The sequence below is a fragment of the Lates calcarifer genome, linkage group LG18 (assembly GCF_001640805.2).
Source record: "Lates calcarifer isolate ASB-BC8 linkage group LG18, TLL_Latcal_v3, whole genome shotgun sequence".
Lineage (NCBI taxonomy): Eukaryota > Metazoa > Chordata > Actinopteri > Centropomidae > Lates > Lates calcarifer.
Genome location: NC_066850.1, coordinates 3,495,527 through 3,513,427, shown reverse-complemented (window position 1 = coordinate 3,513,427; position 17,901 = coordinate 3,495,527). Strand labels below are relative to the sequence as shown.

At 39.4% G+C, this 17,901-nt stretch overlaps 1 protein-coding gene across 4 annotated transcripts in view; it reads left to right on the top strand.

The window, feature by feature from the left end:
- tafa5a (TAFA chemokine like family member 5a) overlaps window positions 1–17,901 on the top strand; it is a 201,642-nt gene that overhangs the window by 170,803 nt on the left and 12,938 nt on the right. For all 4 annotated transcript variants that reach the window (XR_007814997.1, XR_001963616.2, XR_001963617.2 and 1 more), the window contains one exon: window positions 17,458–17,585. Coding sequence is in view for 1 of the 4 variants with exons in the window: in XM_018700554.2 (XP_018556070.1) it covers window positions 17,458–17,585 (128 nt within the window). In the remaining 3 variants the exon portion in view is untranslated. The remainder of the gene's footprint in view (window positions 1–17,457; window positions 17,586–17,901) is intronic.

Sequence of the window (17,901 nt, the reverse complement as noted above, 5' to 3'; positions counted from 1 at the left end):
GGCCCAGATTGATCGGTTCATTTGGATTGGAAAAGTGGATCTCCCCCCCCCAAAAAACTTGTTTCCTTCCAAACCAAATGACAAATGAGCTATCGATTTGTTGTTTACAATCCGGGGTGCACAGTGCCCCCTCAGCGCACATGATGGACCTCATAATGACCGGGTCTCCGAGGTTTACCATCACTGCATGCCGCTAACTGACAGCTCTCCAGGCTGCAGAGCGCCCACTACAGTACTGTAGGTCCAACCCTGTTGTTTTGTCAAGAACTCAGACGTACTCTGCTCCGCTCTGTGTAAAATGACAAAGGCCATTGAGCAGGCATGGAAAGTAGAGGAAGTGGCACAAACACTCAAGGTTCTTTTTCCATTTTCAGAAACCAAACAGGCCATTTTGCCATTTTCATTGAGCACAGGGAAGATGTCAGGATCAAAACATCCTCAATGTCTGTCTGTTGCCTCCAAACATAGCATAGTCCTTGATCGACACAGATATACACAGTGAAGGCATCAGGTGATCAACAGTGCTGCCACAGACAGCCTTCCTATACCAAGCGTCACAAGAAGCTGGAGGTTATTGTTTCCCTGACCTTTTCTATTGATCTGTGCTGATCCCTGAAAATGTCAAGTTAAAAACTCTGCAAGCCGCAGCCACACTTAGTAAATACAGTATCCACACACAACAGACAACAGACACACACACACACTTATAGCTGAAACAAGAGGGAGATTTTTTTAAAACCTAATTTCATTGTGAAATGTAATTATAAGACAACATTATTGTGTGCCAAGTGTGTGTAATTATGATAGTTATTGGTGTTTTGCGTGATGTCTGCGGATGTGAAATAATGCACAAGCCTCGTAATCATCAGTCTATTCTTCCGTGTCTTCATAGCAGACTGTTCATTACCATCAATGGGCTTTTGTAAAGGATTACTTTATTGGCCATTTCACACAAGAATAGTAAAATAGTCTTGTTGTATTCCTCCAACATACACATGCATACAGCAGTGCCTCATTTGCATGTGGGTCTCTCATCAGGGTATTACACTGAGTGGTGCTCTGTGCCATTTAGGTTTGAGTGCATTGATCAGTGGAGACTAATAGTCAGGTTTACTTCCAAATTTTAAAATGAATTTCCAAAAAATCTGCAAGAGAAAAAGTGAGTTTTTATTCACTTTTGTTATGTGAATATTAGGTGTTAGCTCATTGAGCAGCTTATTTTCCATTCAAGTGCCATTAAATTTTTGCAGCAGTAGAGGGAGCAAGACGATGAAAAGAGCACCAGTCAAAACTCGAAGGCAGCAGTTTACTTGCGAGTCTAGAAAGTTCTGCATCAAACCTCATTCCTTTACTCCTTGCCTCTAGCTCTATCACTTACTTTCTTCTACTAAGGTTAGCATGCTAATCAGCTAGCCCTGGCCTGTCTCATGATTTCCCTCTGAGATATAGTGCAGACAAGGTTTAAAGCAGCAGAAAATGTAAAATACGAATGGCCAACAATTGTACTTAAGTACAGCACTTGAGTAGATGTACTTCCACCATGTCCCGCCTTTTTCACTTGAGAAACTAGCGTCATTCCACTTATCACCTTACCTCCCTACTTCAACCTACCTGCAGCACAAAGACAATAACAGGGGCTGTGTGGGGTAAAAATGCATCAAAAATTGGACTGGGAAAGTTCTAGCATTAATCTAACCTTGGCAGTTTGATATAGAAAAAAAGAAAAGAAAAAAGATAGAATCAAGAGTAGAGGCAGATTGGCCAGATTTTGATCTGTAACTCAGCACTTTTGTGGCAAGGAGTGAGGGTGCGGGGGTGGAGAAATTGTGTAGGAGTGAGAACTAGATTGCTTCCTGATGCAGCTGCCATGCCAGGTTGGGAGGAAATGACATCAGGCATCGGCAGAGAGAGGGAAAGAGGAGAAAGGAGAGAGGAGCAAAAAGGGACAGGAGAGGAAAGAGGTGGAGAGGATGGATACAGAGCTCAGCCAAGCAGTACTCTAAATACATAACTAATGTTCCTTGCGGTGCAACTAGAGTCCCGGCTCATTTATTGTCTCAATAAAGCTTGTCTGACGGCCTCTGCATCGGTTATCAGTCACAGAACCGTCTTAACTGGGTCAAGACCGCTGGGGTGGGGGTGGAGAGGGAGGGGGAGAATCAGTTCAACCTCTCTCCCTGTCCCCCTCCCTCTCCCTCTCTCTGTCTTTGGAGCAGTGGTGGTGGCAGAAAGCACAGCTGGGGCCCTGTTATCACTCACACTTAATGGAGAGAGGTCTTGGAAATTCAGAGTACCAGGACAGATATATTTGGACCGTTTATCCTTTGAAATGCACACATGCGGGCCGAGTGAAGGACACCTGGTGCATACTGGATGTGCTGGAGTCAATACCCTCCATTTGAGTCACTATATTGCTGATGATATGAACCTCTAAAACTGCTTCTTTGGTTTATTTTACATTCAAAGCGGCACCTTAAGAGCCAGTTTTATCTCTTTTTTACTCCAATTTTTGTGTGTTTCTTCAAATACAAACACCTTTTTTCCCTAGCCTTTTCAGTGCTAACATCCGTCAAAGGAAATTAATAACACAGACTGCTACATCAGGTGAAAACCTGCTCCAAAAAGAGAGGCGACAAAGGTACAATTTTGAAAGTACGTAGGATAATGAAGTCTGATCAATCATTGTTATTACAAGGAGGAAAAGTGCCTTTAAAGAGAGTCATCAGGAAAAGGCAACGTAAAGGCAACTAAAGCACATTTAGAGGCAGCATTAAGTACACTGAATAACAACAACAGCTAGAGTGCTGGGAAATACTGGGAAAAATTACTTTTCTTAATCACAGCGAGTTCGGGAAAATGAAAGGTAACTTCTTGTCCTGTTGAAAGTACAAAAGGGGAGTATAACTGCAATCTTTAAACGCCGCTTCATGCATTCAAAAGAGCATACGTTCCTCAACAACATTTCAGCAAAAGAAATGGAAAAGCTCCAAACAATGGTTTGTGATGTAAAAATGATTTAAACCGAATACAAAAGATGAACAAGCCAGCCTTAACACAGCAACATAATATCTTTGTTCCAAAACTTTTTTATCTCTCACTTTATCACCTGTTGCACGATAAGCCTCTGATCAGCCATCCTCACTTTTTTCAAATACCATTTAGATTCATTGCTATTTCTCTAAATCAAAGCTAAATATTATTATGTGTGCAACACATTATAAGCAGCTTCTTTTTTTGTTAAGGTGATTATCTGAAGCTGGTGTTTTGGCTCAAAACATCACATATTCCATTACTATTTCATTTTGTTTTCCTGCTCTAATTATTAAATTATCATACACTGCAGCAGCTGAATAGTCAATGAGTTCATAGCTGATGGCAAAACAAAAAAACAAAAAAAAACCTGAAGGCAGAAAACTTTACAGTCGTTCCCTCTGCTGCTGCTCGTCCCTGCCTCCAATGAAAATGACACCACAAGCTCCAGGCAGAGTAAGAAGCTTTAAAATTGTGTATGGGATTATCTATAATAAATACCATGTTCCATAAATATTTTACATGCCATTTTAGGCATTTGGCTGACACTTTTAATGAGAGCATTTTGCAGTGAGTGAACAGTTTTGGTCAAAGACAGATTTTCTGCAGATTGAAAAGCAATCACACTCAGTTGTGGAAGAAGTATTCAGAAGTTACATCCCTTAAGGGACCGTTATAGATTAAGTGGAGGGTTGTGTTTTTTTTTTTTTTTGTTTTTTTTTTTTTGCTGAAGGGAGGATAGTCCAACTTTTTTTGGAGAGCATATAAGGGTCTTTTTTTTATTCCAAAGTGATGTTTCAGCCTCCCCTTGTGTTATTAATTAATAAAAGGATATTATAGTTGCAAGCTTAAGTTTGCACAGTTGGTCACAAGGATGTGCAACAATTCAGATTCAGGAATTTATTTTTCCAATGATAGCTAGACACCTATCAAGTAGGACTATATTTCAGTTTTGGATGTATGTATATTTAATATATATTAACTCTATATCATTAATGGTGAAACAAGTTGTATTAACTCAGTATTTGAAATGATAGAAGGAGACTGTGGCAGTTTTTTTTCTCTAAGTGAAGGGTCCAAAGATAATAATGCAGGAGGGTAAGGTGAAGCCTTGTTTTTTAAGACCTGAAGATTAAACCATGTATCCCAGTAACAATTTTCATTGAGGCCCTAAGATTTTCATGAACTCTGACCACATTTTTTATACTATTTATGTCAGTGTTTTTATGAAATACCCTGTCAGTGTATTTAAATTCTGTAGTTACCTCCATGTGTAGTAGATTTCATTGTGAGCGGCGGAGTCCGCCACTCCTGTACTGAATTTAGATTGCCTACCTTCCCATAAGGGATGCATATATGTAATCCAGTGTTATTACTTGTAATTTTATATGATTGATATAAACCTCCCTGTTAACTGTTTACTCCAATAACACCAGATTAGAGCTGTCTTAACTTACTTCTGTTGCAAATCAACCATTTCCCAGTGCTGCTTTTTATTTTATCATTTGTACATCTTTTGCACTCAGTATAGGTACTGAAGTGTATTTTTTATATCATAAGTCACTGTGTAGATTTTATAAACAGCGCTTATATGTATACTTATATATCTAATCTAAGTAACTCATAACTATTGCACTGAAATTTATGTAATGGCATAAAAACCACCTGACCAAACAGAACTATAGACTCTTGTGCAAACACATGCAGTATATCCATATGTATAAAAAACACTGATATACACATACATGGATGTGTAAACAGGGAGAACACACACACGCTGAGTGCTGAGTACTTATAAAGACCAAATGACCTGAAAATAATAAGCACTAACCAGATTCGAGGGAAACCGAACAGTCTTTTATAAGCTGCCTTACGCATAACAGCAATGATTATGCTCTTATCTGCTTTGGGGACTGTACTGAGTTGAATTATCATTCATGCTGTATTGCTGTTTTGCTTAATTGGAATTTGTTTAGCGGGCTTTGTAAGGGAGCAAACAGGGAATAAACAGATTTATGGGGAGCTCTGCCAAGTAAAAGGTTATGCATAATTTAAGGCGGATTAGTTTGGATGTAGAGGTCAATAAGGCTAAATAGACAAGAATCATCAACATCCAGGAAGGAGAAGGGGTGTCTTGAGGGTCTGGGCCTGTACCAGCTCCACAAACTCTTTATTAACAGACGGTGAGGCGTGCTCCCACGCATCCGGGAGCATTCATTAGCACACTTTAACACACTCATATATGCACACCTTGCTCATACATCAGCACACACATGTGCAGCTAACAGAAAGAGTACTATACGTGTGTGAACTAATTACATCAGTGTGTTTATTTCTGTGTGAAGCCTCAAGGCATTGTTCTACTTTAGTCTAAGTATGTCACTATGTCATTTGTCATCAACTTCAACGTAGTCACCTTCATTACCGTCGGCCACATCATGATAACAACTGTCAACGTAACCCATCATTCCAGCACTATACTACCCTGCTGTCGTGCATGTCCATTTGTCACATTTCCTTGCTCTTTACATTGTTTATGACTTGTTCACTCAGCTGCTGATAATGGCGGTACAAACAAACAGCCTTTTTTCCCCACTTATTATTAGTTGCCTCTGTCAGACAGCAGTTCAGTCTTGGCACATCACGCAGAGTCTCTGAATCAAACATCTCTGGTTGACACAGTAGATGAACAAAAAACCTAATGGTAGTAATGATATGTTGATGGGCTGAAGTGTTCAATTTAGCAATTCATTCAAGATAAAACAACTTTTTTGTGTTATCTTGAGTTTTAAAGAGCAATTTAATAACTCATCTTGAACACACTTCCAGCACAAATTCAAAAAGTACATTCACATCCAGACCCATTTCAACTGTTCCAGCTTACATCTGACAGACATGCAGAATTCTTAGAACTGTAATTACATATGTAACTCCCATTTTAACGACATTTAAAGTAGTAATTTTCACAGTCGCCAAAGCCTCTGGTTTGAACCACAGACCATTTCAACTGCTAGCTTAGCTTAGCAATGCCTCCACAGATGCAGCAGATTATGGAAATTCACACAGAGACAGATGATGATTTGCACCAGTCACCCATATCAACTCTGTAAACTAGTGGTTTTATACCAGATATGGAGGGGGGGTGGAGATGTGATGTTGCCTTGGTGCGTGGTGTTACAGGAAACGTCTTAGATCTAGAAGACAGAAATACTGGAAAAGAAAAATAACAACATAAAATGGGACTAGGATCAGTTGATAGTGTAATAAAGTGGCTTTACATGTAATTTCACTAAGTTTAAATCGTAGATTTGGAGTTTGGGGTTTCTCTTTAAACTCTAAAATTCATGAGCCGAATCCTTAATTTTGTGTCTGCATGACTGTGAGCAATGTGTGCAGGAGTAGTAAGAGCAAGTGAATGTGAATGTGTTCTGTCTGTTGGGTGGGCGGCGTATGTGTGTACTTGTGACAGATTCACAGTGCAGTTTGCTGCACATGAGGGCATTCCGTCACACCGAGTAACTGTGCCTTTTTCCACTCTTGATGCGAGGCCAGTTTCTACACTGCTTTGTCATTACTGAATGGGTCTTGGAGTCCTCATATGTAGCAGTTATTTTGCTATTACCAATTCTTGCAAAAGTGGTCATTTTTGAACCCCATATGAATTCTGTGGTGAATTTCACTCAAGATGCATAAACAGCTTGATGAATATTCTTAATTCTTAATCGCTAAGCAATAAACTCAGTCACATGGTTAAATGTCAAATATAACACAAATATTTTTCTGTATAGGGGTTTTGAATGGGTATGTTTGTGTTCAGCAGCTGCCTCCAGGTGTATATGTCAGGGTTTACCATTCACAGCTGATGTACTGGTGTCTCTGTAGACGCTGGTGTTAAATGATCTCTTTCCCACAGACTCCTGCTCACACTGACATTTCCTCCTCTGGCTCACAGTGCCTTTGGGGTCTCTTCTTTGTGCGTGTGTCTGGTGTCTGAACGCACATGCGTGTGTGTGTGTACACGCTGTTGGCATTGAGCTGTGAGGAAATGTCAGAGCACATCTGCGAATGAACGATATCAGCAGTACCTGGTGGCCAGAACACGCGCACACACTCACGCATGCGCACAAAAAAAAAGAAAGAAAAAAAACATAACAAACAAGCCCAGAGCAATGGCATGCCATACAACCTGCCAGTTATGTGCCACAATAGCACCAAGCATAAATAGTATGCAGGGAAAGGAGGATGTGGCTGGAGGCTGCAGTGTGGCAACTGGACTTCAGTGGAGACAATAGCACATGAGGGAACAAAGGAAATTAAACTATACCATGATTCTCAACTTGTTATATATATACATATGTGTGTGTGTGTGTGTGTGTGTGTGTGTGTGTGTGTGTATATATATATATATATATATATACACAAAAAAATGACAGATTTCAAGGAACTGAAAGACATCAAGAAGACAATAGTTTGCTTGCAAAGATAAAGAAAATATACATACATGAGTATTTATTGTGGAAATCATTATTAGTGTTTTGCAGTAACACAGTTACTGTAAACTACAGACAGTTTTGTTAAAAATTGCTGCACAGGTGCTGCATGAATAGTAAATTTTTAAAGGATTTCAGGCTCAGGATTAAAGGCTTTCTTGAGAGTCACATAAGAAGATTGAAACAACTCTCATGTCCGTATGCTAAATGTGAAGCAATAACCAGCAGCCAGTTAGCTTAGCTTAGCATAAACACTGGAAATCGAGGAAACAAACAAACAAAATCCACCTACCAGCACCTCTAAAGCTCACTAGTTAACATGTTATATATGTTTTGTTTAGTTTTGTTTTTTATCTGTACAAAAGCCATGTAAAGGCAACAAGCTGTGGTTCTGTGGGGATGTTATGTACAGAACTATTTGTCGGCCTGGTTTAGTGACTTCCTGGTTCCACTGGTTGCCTGGCAACCTCTTCTGGATTAAACATGACACAACATGTTAATTAATGAGCTTTAGATGTGCTGGCTCTTTTAATTGAGCCAAGCTAGCTGATTCCCGGTTTCCAGTATTTGTGCTAAGCTAGGCTAATAGCCCCCTGCCTCTAGCTCCATACCTAATGGACAGACATGAGACTGGTATCACTCTCCTAATCTAACTCATGGAAAGAAAAAGAATAAGTGAATTTCCCAAAATGATAAACTATTTCTTTTATGATTTGTTTAATTGTCACCATTTACAGTGCTGGCTATACTGAAATGCTTATTCAGTTGGAATAAAGAAGTTTTTAACCAAGATGAAGAAAGGAAGGAAGAAAGGAGAAACAGAAAGAAAGAGAGACAGATAGAAAAGCAATAATCGGTTCCAGAAAAGATAACTGTAATTTGAAAACTGAGAACTTTCATTTCAGAATAGTCTTGTCTATTAAAGTGAACCCAGTTGTAAAGCATTGCTGTCCTCACACATATAGGATCTTAATTCATTTCCTTTTAATTTTTTCTTTCTAGCCAGTTTTATGTTTTTTTATATATATATTTTTAAAATATGAGGCTTATAATGTGTATTCTCATATTCAAGAGCATGCAATAGATGTTATAGTTGACTCTCATACACACATACATATACACAAAACACTTACACAAGTGCACATGCACGCATACAGACACACAGCTGAGGTCTGGAAATGTCAGTCAGCATGCTATCTCATTATTTCTGCCTCTTGAAGTTTCATGAGTGCAGAGGAGCTATTTGGGACACAAATTCACTTCACCAAAAAACCTTGGGCTTTTTAAAAAGGGGCTTGACAGCTTTTAGCGCGCAGATACTCATCAAGGCCGCCAAACGGGTGGAATAATCTTATGAAAATCAGGCAAGGCAATAGACTGGAAAGGAACAAGCATGGGGAGGAAAAAAAGAGGTGAAGAGAGACCAAAAAAACAGAGGAAGGGAAATGAGATGAGGAGAGAGTAAGAAATAGAGGGCAGACATAAAAGTGCAGAAAGAGAAAATAGTGTACGTGAGGAAGAAGGGGGGAGATGAGGGGAAAACAAGACAAGAGAAAATTAGCCGAGAGGAGATGAGCTGCAAGCAGAGGAGAGGGGATAGAGAGCTGGTGGCTAATTACAAAGCGCAGGGATTTATTTCTTTGCATTGGGTTTTTCTCTCACATTCCGCTGAGCTTCCTCTTAATTCCTGCTAGGCTCGATTCAGGTTTAGAGAACGTCTGCCTACCACGGCAGGTCAGATAGTACAGTTAATTATCCAGATAGGAGATCCACTGTAAAAGGAGACATGGGAGGGGATTTCCATGATGAAAGCAAATCTCAGAGTCTTAATGGCACTCATATGGGTTTTTTCAAGCCATCTTTTGTTTGACTTTGTTGCCTTGCATGTCAGCATAGAGATTACTATGAGTGTGCGTGCATGTGTGTCTCCCTCTGAGGGTGTGTTTTTATATGTAACATGGTTGGTTGTACATTAGTGAGCATGTCTGTGTTGTAGCTTTTACAGTACTTAGCTAACATGCTTATTCCCACCAACTTAAATTACGTGCAGTGCAAAGTGGTCTTAAATTGCCAGATCACGAACCCAGCAGTAGAAAAGCATGCTTTTTGTGTACATGAGATTTCATGTGCTACAGAGAAATGTGCACACAGGGAGAATATTCTGACAGATTCATAACACTGCTTTGTGAATTCGCTTAAATGGCTATTTGGCTCACCATTACTGGCCACGTGGAGGCCTGAGCAGCACGCCAATGCATTAGAGCCCAGAGGTGAGAAGACGTGGCAGCAGACTGACTAAGACCAGAGAGTATGGCTGAAATAAACAAATATGAGAATAACAGGATTTGTTCATCTCACTAAATTCACAGAGTGCTAAATTAGTTGTGCATATGCTCAGTGCTTTTGGTATGCTCAGGGATTTCACGGTGAGGCAAATACTGGAACTAAGGGCATTGAATTAAGTTTGCTCAAATGTTATAACATATTATTACCACCGTAATTAGCTATTACTGTTGTGACACAGACAAAATCACAAATGGAAGTGATTCAGAATAGTTCAGTACTGGCATATAATGTGGCTAGTTAGCTGTTGTAATAGTTAGCTTGCTGATATACGAAGCAGCATTGCCCTCAGTTTCAGAAACTGGCCAGCTGCATCATTACCATCTTCTCGTTACTAAGTATGCCAGACACGGTGAGCTAATAAAGAGGCCACTAACAATGGATGTATTAGAAGCAGAGAGGGGCCCACTGAGGCTGCACAGGGCCCAGATCTTTGTTCAGTGCCACTGGGTACAACAACTGTATGTGAATGCATGTGGTGAAAATGTTGCATTTTTTTAAGTAAACGTGCAGCACATCCATATCTAGTGTCCAACATCTGCAGCCCCTGACATGCTGCTGATTCTGCTACCTGCCCAGGCCACATCTGATCTGTACAGTGTGTAATTATCTCAGCACATCTTCTTATCTTGGCAGCATCTCTAGGAGAGTGCTGCACTGCATTTATTACACCAGATCTGATCTGTCTTTAGGGTCTACTTTCTTTATTTCTTGTCTGTTTTCTTACTATCTTTCTTGCTTTCTTTTTCCCATGTGCACTCTCTCTCTCTCTCTCTCTCTCTCTCTCTCTCTCTCTCTCTCTCTCTCAAACACACACACACATACATGAGCCCATCCTTCTCCTACCATCTCAGGCTTGGCATGGCATTAGACAGAATTTATTAGGCCAAGATGCTAGCTGTTGACATGAGTGTGATCTACCATTTGGTGGGAAGATAAGTGTCCCATGGAGGGTGTAATAATGTTCTCTCCCTCTCTACACCTTATCTCCTGCTGATGAAAGCATGGCTGATACCTTCCCTTACACATAGCATAAAATCTGTGAGTGTGTGTGTGTGTTTTTATTTCTGTCCATGCCTGCCTGTGCCCACTGGTGTGTTTGTGTTTGGCTGTCTGAATGCGTGGGTGTGTGGAAATGTTTAAGGGATGTTTTTATTTCATATCACCCTTGGGTCTTACAAGTTTCAATATAAGCCATTGCCCTCACCCCAGCACAGCCGTAATATGGTCGAATGGTAACAGATCCTGTCACTATCAGCCAAGATGTTGCTGGGAGATGAGTTCAGTTAGTGACGTGAATCCAAATGTGTCAGATAAGGGCTGTGACCTAACATGTCTTTACAGCTTGTGATTGGTCCTAAGATAAATCACAGTGATTGGATTGGATTGCCAGATAGCAAAAAGAAGTCCACACTTCTCCAGTCTGTATGTTTTTTTTTTTTAAATCGGAGATTCAACATTTATACTGCTGCATTTTTAATCACACTATCTGGCTATAACACCAATGCAACATGGACTATGTATAAGAATGGTGAGAATCAAGCAGTTGAAATTATTTGGTTGGTGGAAACTCTGTAGAAATGGGAACAGACTGTGACTTTATTACCTGGTAAATCAGGTCTAATAAGCAATTTTCACACTGCTACTCTAAGTGTCCCAAATCAAAAATTTTCAGGTATGTTATACAAAATTAGATTTAGAATTTGATTCAAGTTCTGTCATGGTCAAATGTTAATGCCACAGAATATGGTTAAATAAATAGTGGGACATGTTATGAGATAATTGGATTTGCTTTTTTGCTGAGAATTAGATGACACAATCAAGACCCCTCTGAGCTGGAGCCAGGAGATGGTTAGCCTAGCTTAGCATAAAGACTGAGAGGACTGGGAAACCATTAGCTTGGCTCAGTACAAAATTCAAAATATCCTTATTGTTGCTGGTGTATCTGTGAACTTTGGAGAGAGTGAAACTAGCTGTTTCCCCTGCTATCATCATTTTATTTATGCTAAGCTAACCTAATAGCCTCCTGGCTCTTAATACACATTAGAGTGAAATCAACACTCAACAAGGAACTGAAAAAAGCACATTATCCAAACCCATTCTTTCAGCTTCGGCATCTGTTGTTGTTATTTTAGCCAGGTTTAGCAAAATCATTTAGCCATAATTTGGTGAAAATAAGAATGTTTGGAACATACTGAGCACACAGATGGACACAGAAATGTGGATTATGCTGCAGGAGGAGTTTGAGAAATGTATTTGGATTTTGGTACATTTATACTGCATCAGTGTGAAACTAGGTCACTGTTGGAAAGTTTTGTAACTAATATGAATCCAAGTTAACTACAACAAGGTTAATATCATCCACAAGGATGATATTAACCTTGTTTGGACCGTGATAGTAAAAATATAGGCTTACTATGGTGAGTTCCTTTTAAAATCATTAAGTGTTATGGTTTATAATGACAAAATCAAGCTTGGTTAGTAATGATAGTTTTAATGACATGTTACAAGAATTGTAATACTTTATTTAAACCTGCATTCATTCATTTATTGCCACTTTGGAGCCACATAACAATAAAACATTTACATATTTTCACCCAGTAAAGTTGGTATGATTAACATGTTAGCCATCTGTTGCCTTTTTACACATTCACCAGACAGAGCAACATTAGCATTCATTTGTAGTCCTGTTTCAGGCTACCTGACATATGTAACGCCAAAATTACCTCTGCTTTTAGCTCTGTTTTCCCTGAGGGAAAAATCTTTAGCTGCTAAATGCTCCACTAGTCACTAACTTCCTCTGTCTGCTGTTCAGTCCTGACTGTGTACAGCAGCTTTATCTGGGCTTTGTCATTGAAAGTAGCCGCCTGCTGTAGCTGGAAACGCCGCTTATAAGAGCAGTGAGAGTGAAACGAAACAAGTTTCAAGTTTCAGGCATTAAAATCAAAGCAATCAGCTGAAAGATGCTTAATAAAACTGAGGAGAATTACAGAGCTGGCTGATAATTAGTCATGGGTTTGTCACTACAAGTGACACTTTTGACATCACACATCCATTGTTGAAAATATTGATCAGAGCAGTTTTAATTTGTGATGGCAATTGTCATAGCTTCAAGATGTCAGTAGGGCCAATCTCCATTAATAATCCTTTGAACCAACTGGCAATCTGTTCTGTCAACCTGAGACGTCTGTGTGGTTCCATTATTAACTCGTACATCATTCATCTGACGCAACCCTGATAACTTAAGTCTCAACTGTCATCACTGATGGAGCTGTTTTATAGTTCTTGCTGTCAAAAATGACATCTGTAACACACATGCAGAGAAGACCACTTCTACACATGCACACAGCATTCATTCCCTCATTACTATTATTTACCAGATGGTGCAATACATCTTCATCAGCTGAGGGTCACCCCACTGGATGGTAATTCGAGAAGCGAAACAAAGCCTGTTAGTGAATTATATAAGTGACCTTGCTGACAGTTTTAATTAGATAAATTCACAGTAATGGATTAAATAACAAAAGAAAGAAAGAAATCTTCAGAACACTGCCAGGCTTTGGGCTATTACATCTGACAAGTTTTTTCCTTTCACCTTACTGAATGGTGTGTTTTCAATATGTCCTCTAATTTGCTCCTCTGTTCCCCTGCTTCCCTTTTCCATTTACATCCACTCCCCTACTTTACACTTATTGCTACTGAGATATTGCCGGTTGCAGAAGCAGATTCAGAACACATTTCTTGTCCTTCATATTTACATAAAATTGACATTTATCTTTGACACTGGCATACTTCACAGTACAAATAATAAAGAAATAATAAAGAAATATGTGATAAAATGGTAAAAAGATAAAATACATCCCATAAAAAGGAAAAGGTAAGGGCTACAGAGGTCACTGTGAGTGTGTGTGGTGGGGGGAGTTCTTATAAGATACTTCTACTCTGTAAAAAATAATCATAGTGAATGAAATGAAGGAGCTTAGGGTTTGAAGTGTATGGCTTGAAGGACACATCTATTATAATTCAGAGGATGGATAGGATCACTGAAAAACTGGATTACTTCTTTGATTGTGGATTGGTCCCGGACTTGGAGCTGTTGCTAAACTTGTTAACCTGCTCTTTTGTGTGATTGTGACATTCCCATCCCATGAAATGATGACATAACAACATACTTAAGAAATGACCCATGTTCCACGATCACAGAGTGCCTGCTGGCATTAAAGAAACAGCATTATTAATATGATATGAGCTTCTACAGTAAAAAAAAAAAAAAAAAAATGTTTGCAAGATGTTGATTCAGGGGTTTTATGACTTTTTGGCTAAAGGCAACTGCCAAGCACCTGCAGTTTACCCTCACCTAGCTGAGGGTAAACTGCTGTTGGACAGATCTAGGTTAGCAGTTTCCATTTGTCTTTGGTCTTTATGCTAAGAATGCCAAGAAGATAAGCTAACCAGCTGCTGTCGGTGGCTTCATATTGAACACACAGTGGTATTGACTGTTTACTGACTCTTTGGGATCAAACTTTGGGGTCTTGGGAGCAGTCAGATGGCAAGGTTGTCCGTTAACAGTAGAGGGTTTGCGCTCCACTGAAAACCAAGATAATATTCATCGTTTTTCCATCGACTGTACAAGTGAAAGAGTTTGTTGTGTGAGGAATAAGAGATTGAAGGAGATTGTTGGTTTGGGATAGTTGCAAACATTCTCCAGTTCAGATGTCAGAAAGCTGAGGTGAGACTGGGTTTCAGACACTGTTCATTTTGAAGCACCCTGAACCCCTTAGGGATGAAGACTCGATAGGGGTGCAAGAAAGTACTTAGCATTTCTGGGTATCCAGAAACCCAACAACTGGCTTCATGGGCAAACTATGGTCTACAGCAATAACTTTTGAAATGTGTGTGTATCTGTGGGAATTGAGTTATGTATGCTTAGCAGAGTGCTGTGCCTGTTTTGTGTAGCAAGGCTGCTACAGAAGAAGAAGTCACTGCTGACTACACTGAATAGTTTTCAGATTTTTGAGCTATTTGAAATTGTATTGCACCCCATATGTAACTTTGCCCTGAAGTGAGAATATTCAAGTCACACATATCTTAGATTGTTTGTGTGCAGCTAGCCTCGAGGCAAACTATAGTAGTGCCAAGTAATTCAACCTCATGTAGTATGTCAGCAAAATGCACTCAACAATAATAATTCTTTACATTGGTGTCAATTTCCTGCTCACTGTTTACTGTGCTGACACAGTGTTCACAGTACTTTCATTATTTGGCCATAGAGTGCTTGAGAAGGTATACATATTTCATGGATTGATTGATATATAGATATTGTTTATGGTGAACAGATATTAGCATTGGGTACAGTGCTCACTGATGATCAACATGCAAGGTTATGACAGCTACTGAAGGTGCCCTCATAGGAAATTTATAGATATGGAGGAGAGGACAATTCCCACATGTTTTATAAGGGAGCCAGTATGCCATGAATGCAGTGGTGAAGGAGTATGATGTATGTATGCCCTATAATTCATTCTAGGTTCCACTGTTATCCATTAAAGAATGCTATTTTCCATCCATAAATGCATACGAATATGAGCATAAATTTATGTATCCCTCTTCCTTTATCTTGCCCATATCCTGTACTGGTCAAGAATGTTATCTAGATATGCTTATCCTCTACTTTGTCTTCATCCTCTCGCCCTCTCTTTCAGTTCATCTCTTAGTCTTTTCTGTCACAGATTTACATATTCATGCAATTGCTTAGTTTTTATTCTTGTATCTTTTTTCATGCCGTGTTAGATTTATGAAGATTGAGAACCAACCTGAGACACAAAGGGCTGTGATTAGATACCTTATCTTTAGACCGGTTTCTTATTACACCAAAAAGCACCTCATTAAACCAAGAACATAATGACCCTGATATCCACTTTTTTTTTTTCCTTTCTGTGTTTTTTCACCTAGCAGCCACTATATTCATAAACACTGTTAAGTTTTTCTAAAGAATAATGTTTGTTTACAGTAAAGGTTCTTCAGGGTATCTGTAATGTATTGGAGGAGGCAACGACAAACATGTCACTGTTTTTTCACTTGCGCCTTCACTCTGACTGTCATTATTTATTCTCTTGGTGATGGCACTATTTCAAAAGCCACAGGTTTAATATAAATTTGTGAAATGCTTTTTTTTTTTTTTAATGCTCACTGATGATTCATTCTGCTTCCCTGCCTTTCATACATACAGTACCATGGCTGATTTTCTATCAACAGCTGACTGCTGTTGCATCAGTGGCTACTGATACTACTGCTGCTATCTTAGGGGACTAAAAGATGGTGACAGTTGTATTGGTTCCCCCCTTTTTTTTCTTTTTGTCTGATTTAATCTGACTTACTCTGGGCAGGAAAAGTGAATGGAAAAACATGCTCCAATTTCAAGTTTTTGTCATGAGGGAAATGCGTCAAATTATTCAAGAGTTTTTCAAAAAGGATGGAAAATAAAATAATTTTTCCTACATGGCTTGACCCATTTTGTTTGATAGTGCAGCTCTTTTTCTGCTTCTCGTGAATCGTTAGCCAAACTTTTGACACTGCAGTTATGAAGATGACATGATGCTGAGGCAGTGTGCATCCTCCCTACACCAACAACAGAGGGTGGCAATGAGAACAAAAACATGGGGGCAAAAGTAGTTATACTTCATGGAAGAAAATGTTTAGACAGAAATGCACAGAAACAAAAAGAAGTGCAGAAAGACTGTATTGCAGCTGTAACATCACTTCCTCCAAACTCAGATGTAATTGTTGCTATATATATCATTGTTATCATTATGGCCTAGTGTTCAAGTGAAGCCTACAGTACAAGTGAATGTAACAGGCTCAAGCCCGAGGCTTTTCTGGGAAATGTAGAAACTTCCTAACTGAAGTCTCAAACTTCAGTACAACAGAACACTTTGGGACAAAGTTAGTGCTCAAAAAAGTACAAATTACAACATGTTGTTGAAATGCATTAAATGTCAGAGATTGTTAAAACTGTATGTGAGGTTTTTTCTGCTGCTGTTGGTAGCTCACGTACAAGCTTAACAAAATAATATTTGAAATGTTGAAAAATGCAAGACCGGCTGTAAACCTGCTAAATATTATTTGTGATATTTTATTCTATTTACCTGAATGATCACAGCTCTCTCCATCTCTCTCCATCTGTCTGATTCTCTCCATCTTTCCCTCATCTCTCACTGTCACCTCCTGCTCTCGTATCTCTCACTCGTCTCTTTACTTCATTGCTCTTCATCTACCTGCATATCTCATCTCTCTTCCAATTCACCCCTCTGCATTTCTCCATCTTTGCCTGCATCTCCATCTCCATCACCCCATTTATATGTATTCCTACATATTTTTCCACACCTCCCCTTTTCCCATCATTTTACCATCCTGTTATCTTTGCCCATATCTGTCTTCTGCCATCTGTCACCCCCCGACCCACTCTCCCCATTTTAATCGTTACATCTCTGCATCCACCTCTCTCTTTCATTTCTCTTCATCTGTTTATTTCTCCTATTTTTTCACTTTTCTAATGGCTCTATCTTTCTTTCTTTCTTTCTGTTTTCCTCTGCAGCTGGTATTGTTCGGAAAAAGCAGTGGTGTGAGATGGTGCCATGTTTGGAGGACGAAGGTTGTGACCTGTTAGTCAATAAATCTGGCTGGACTTGTACACAGCCCGGAGGCCGAGTCAAAACCACCACGGTGAGTTCAGGCTCTCTTTTAGCCCGTAGGTAACACAAACCCCTCACAGACCAAGTAGGTGTCCACAAAATGTGTCTACTGTCTGCAGCGGTGGCACTGAGAACAACATGGCTGTAAGAGCTTCAAATGAAGCATTTGCACAGAAAATCAATTGTGGTGTAAATCCAGACAAATGACACATTTTTGTCCATTAAACTAATGATTTAGCAGTTTTTTTCTTGCCAAACACAACTGTTAAGTGGCCATTTTAATAAGCTGAATCATTGTATAGTGTAATAAAACATTTTGGGGAATTGGCTCCCATTAAACGCTTTAA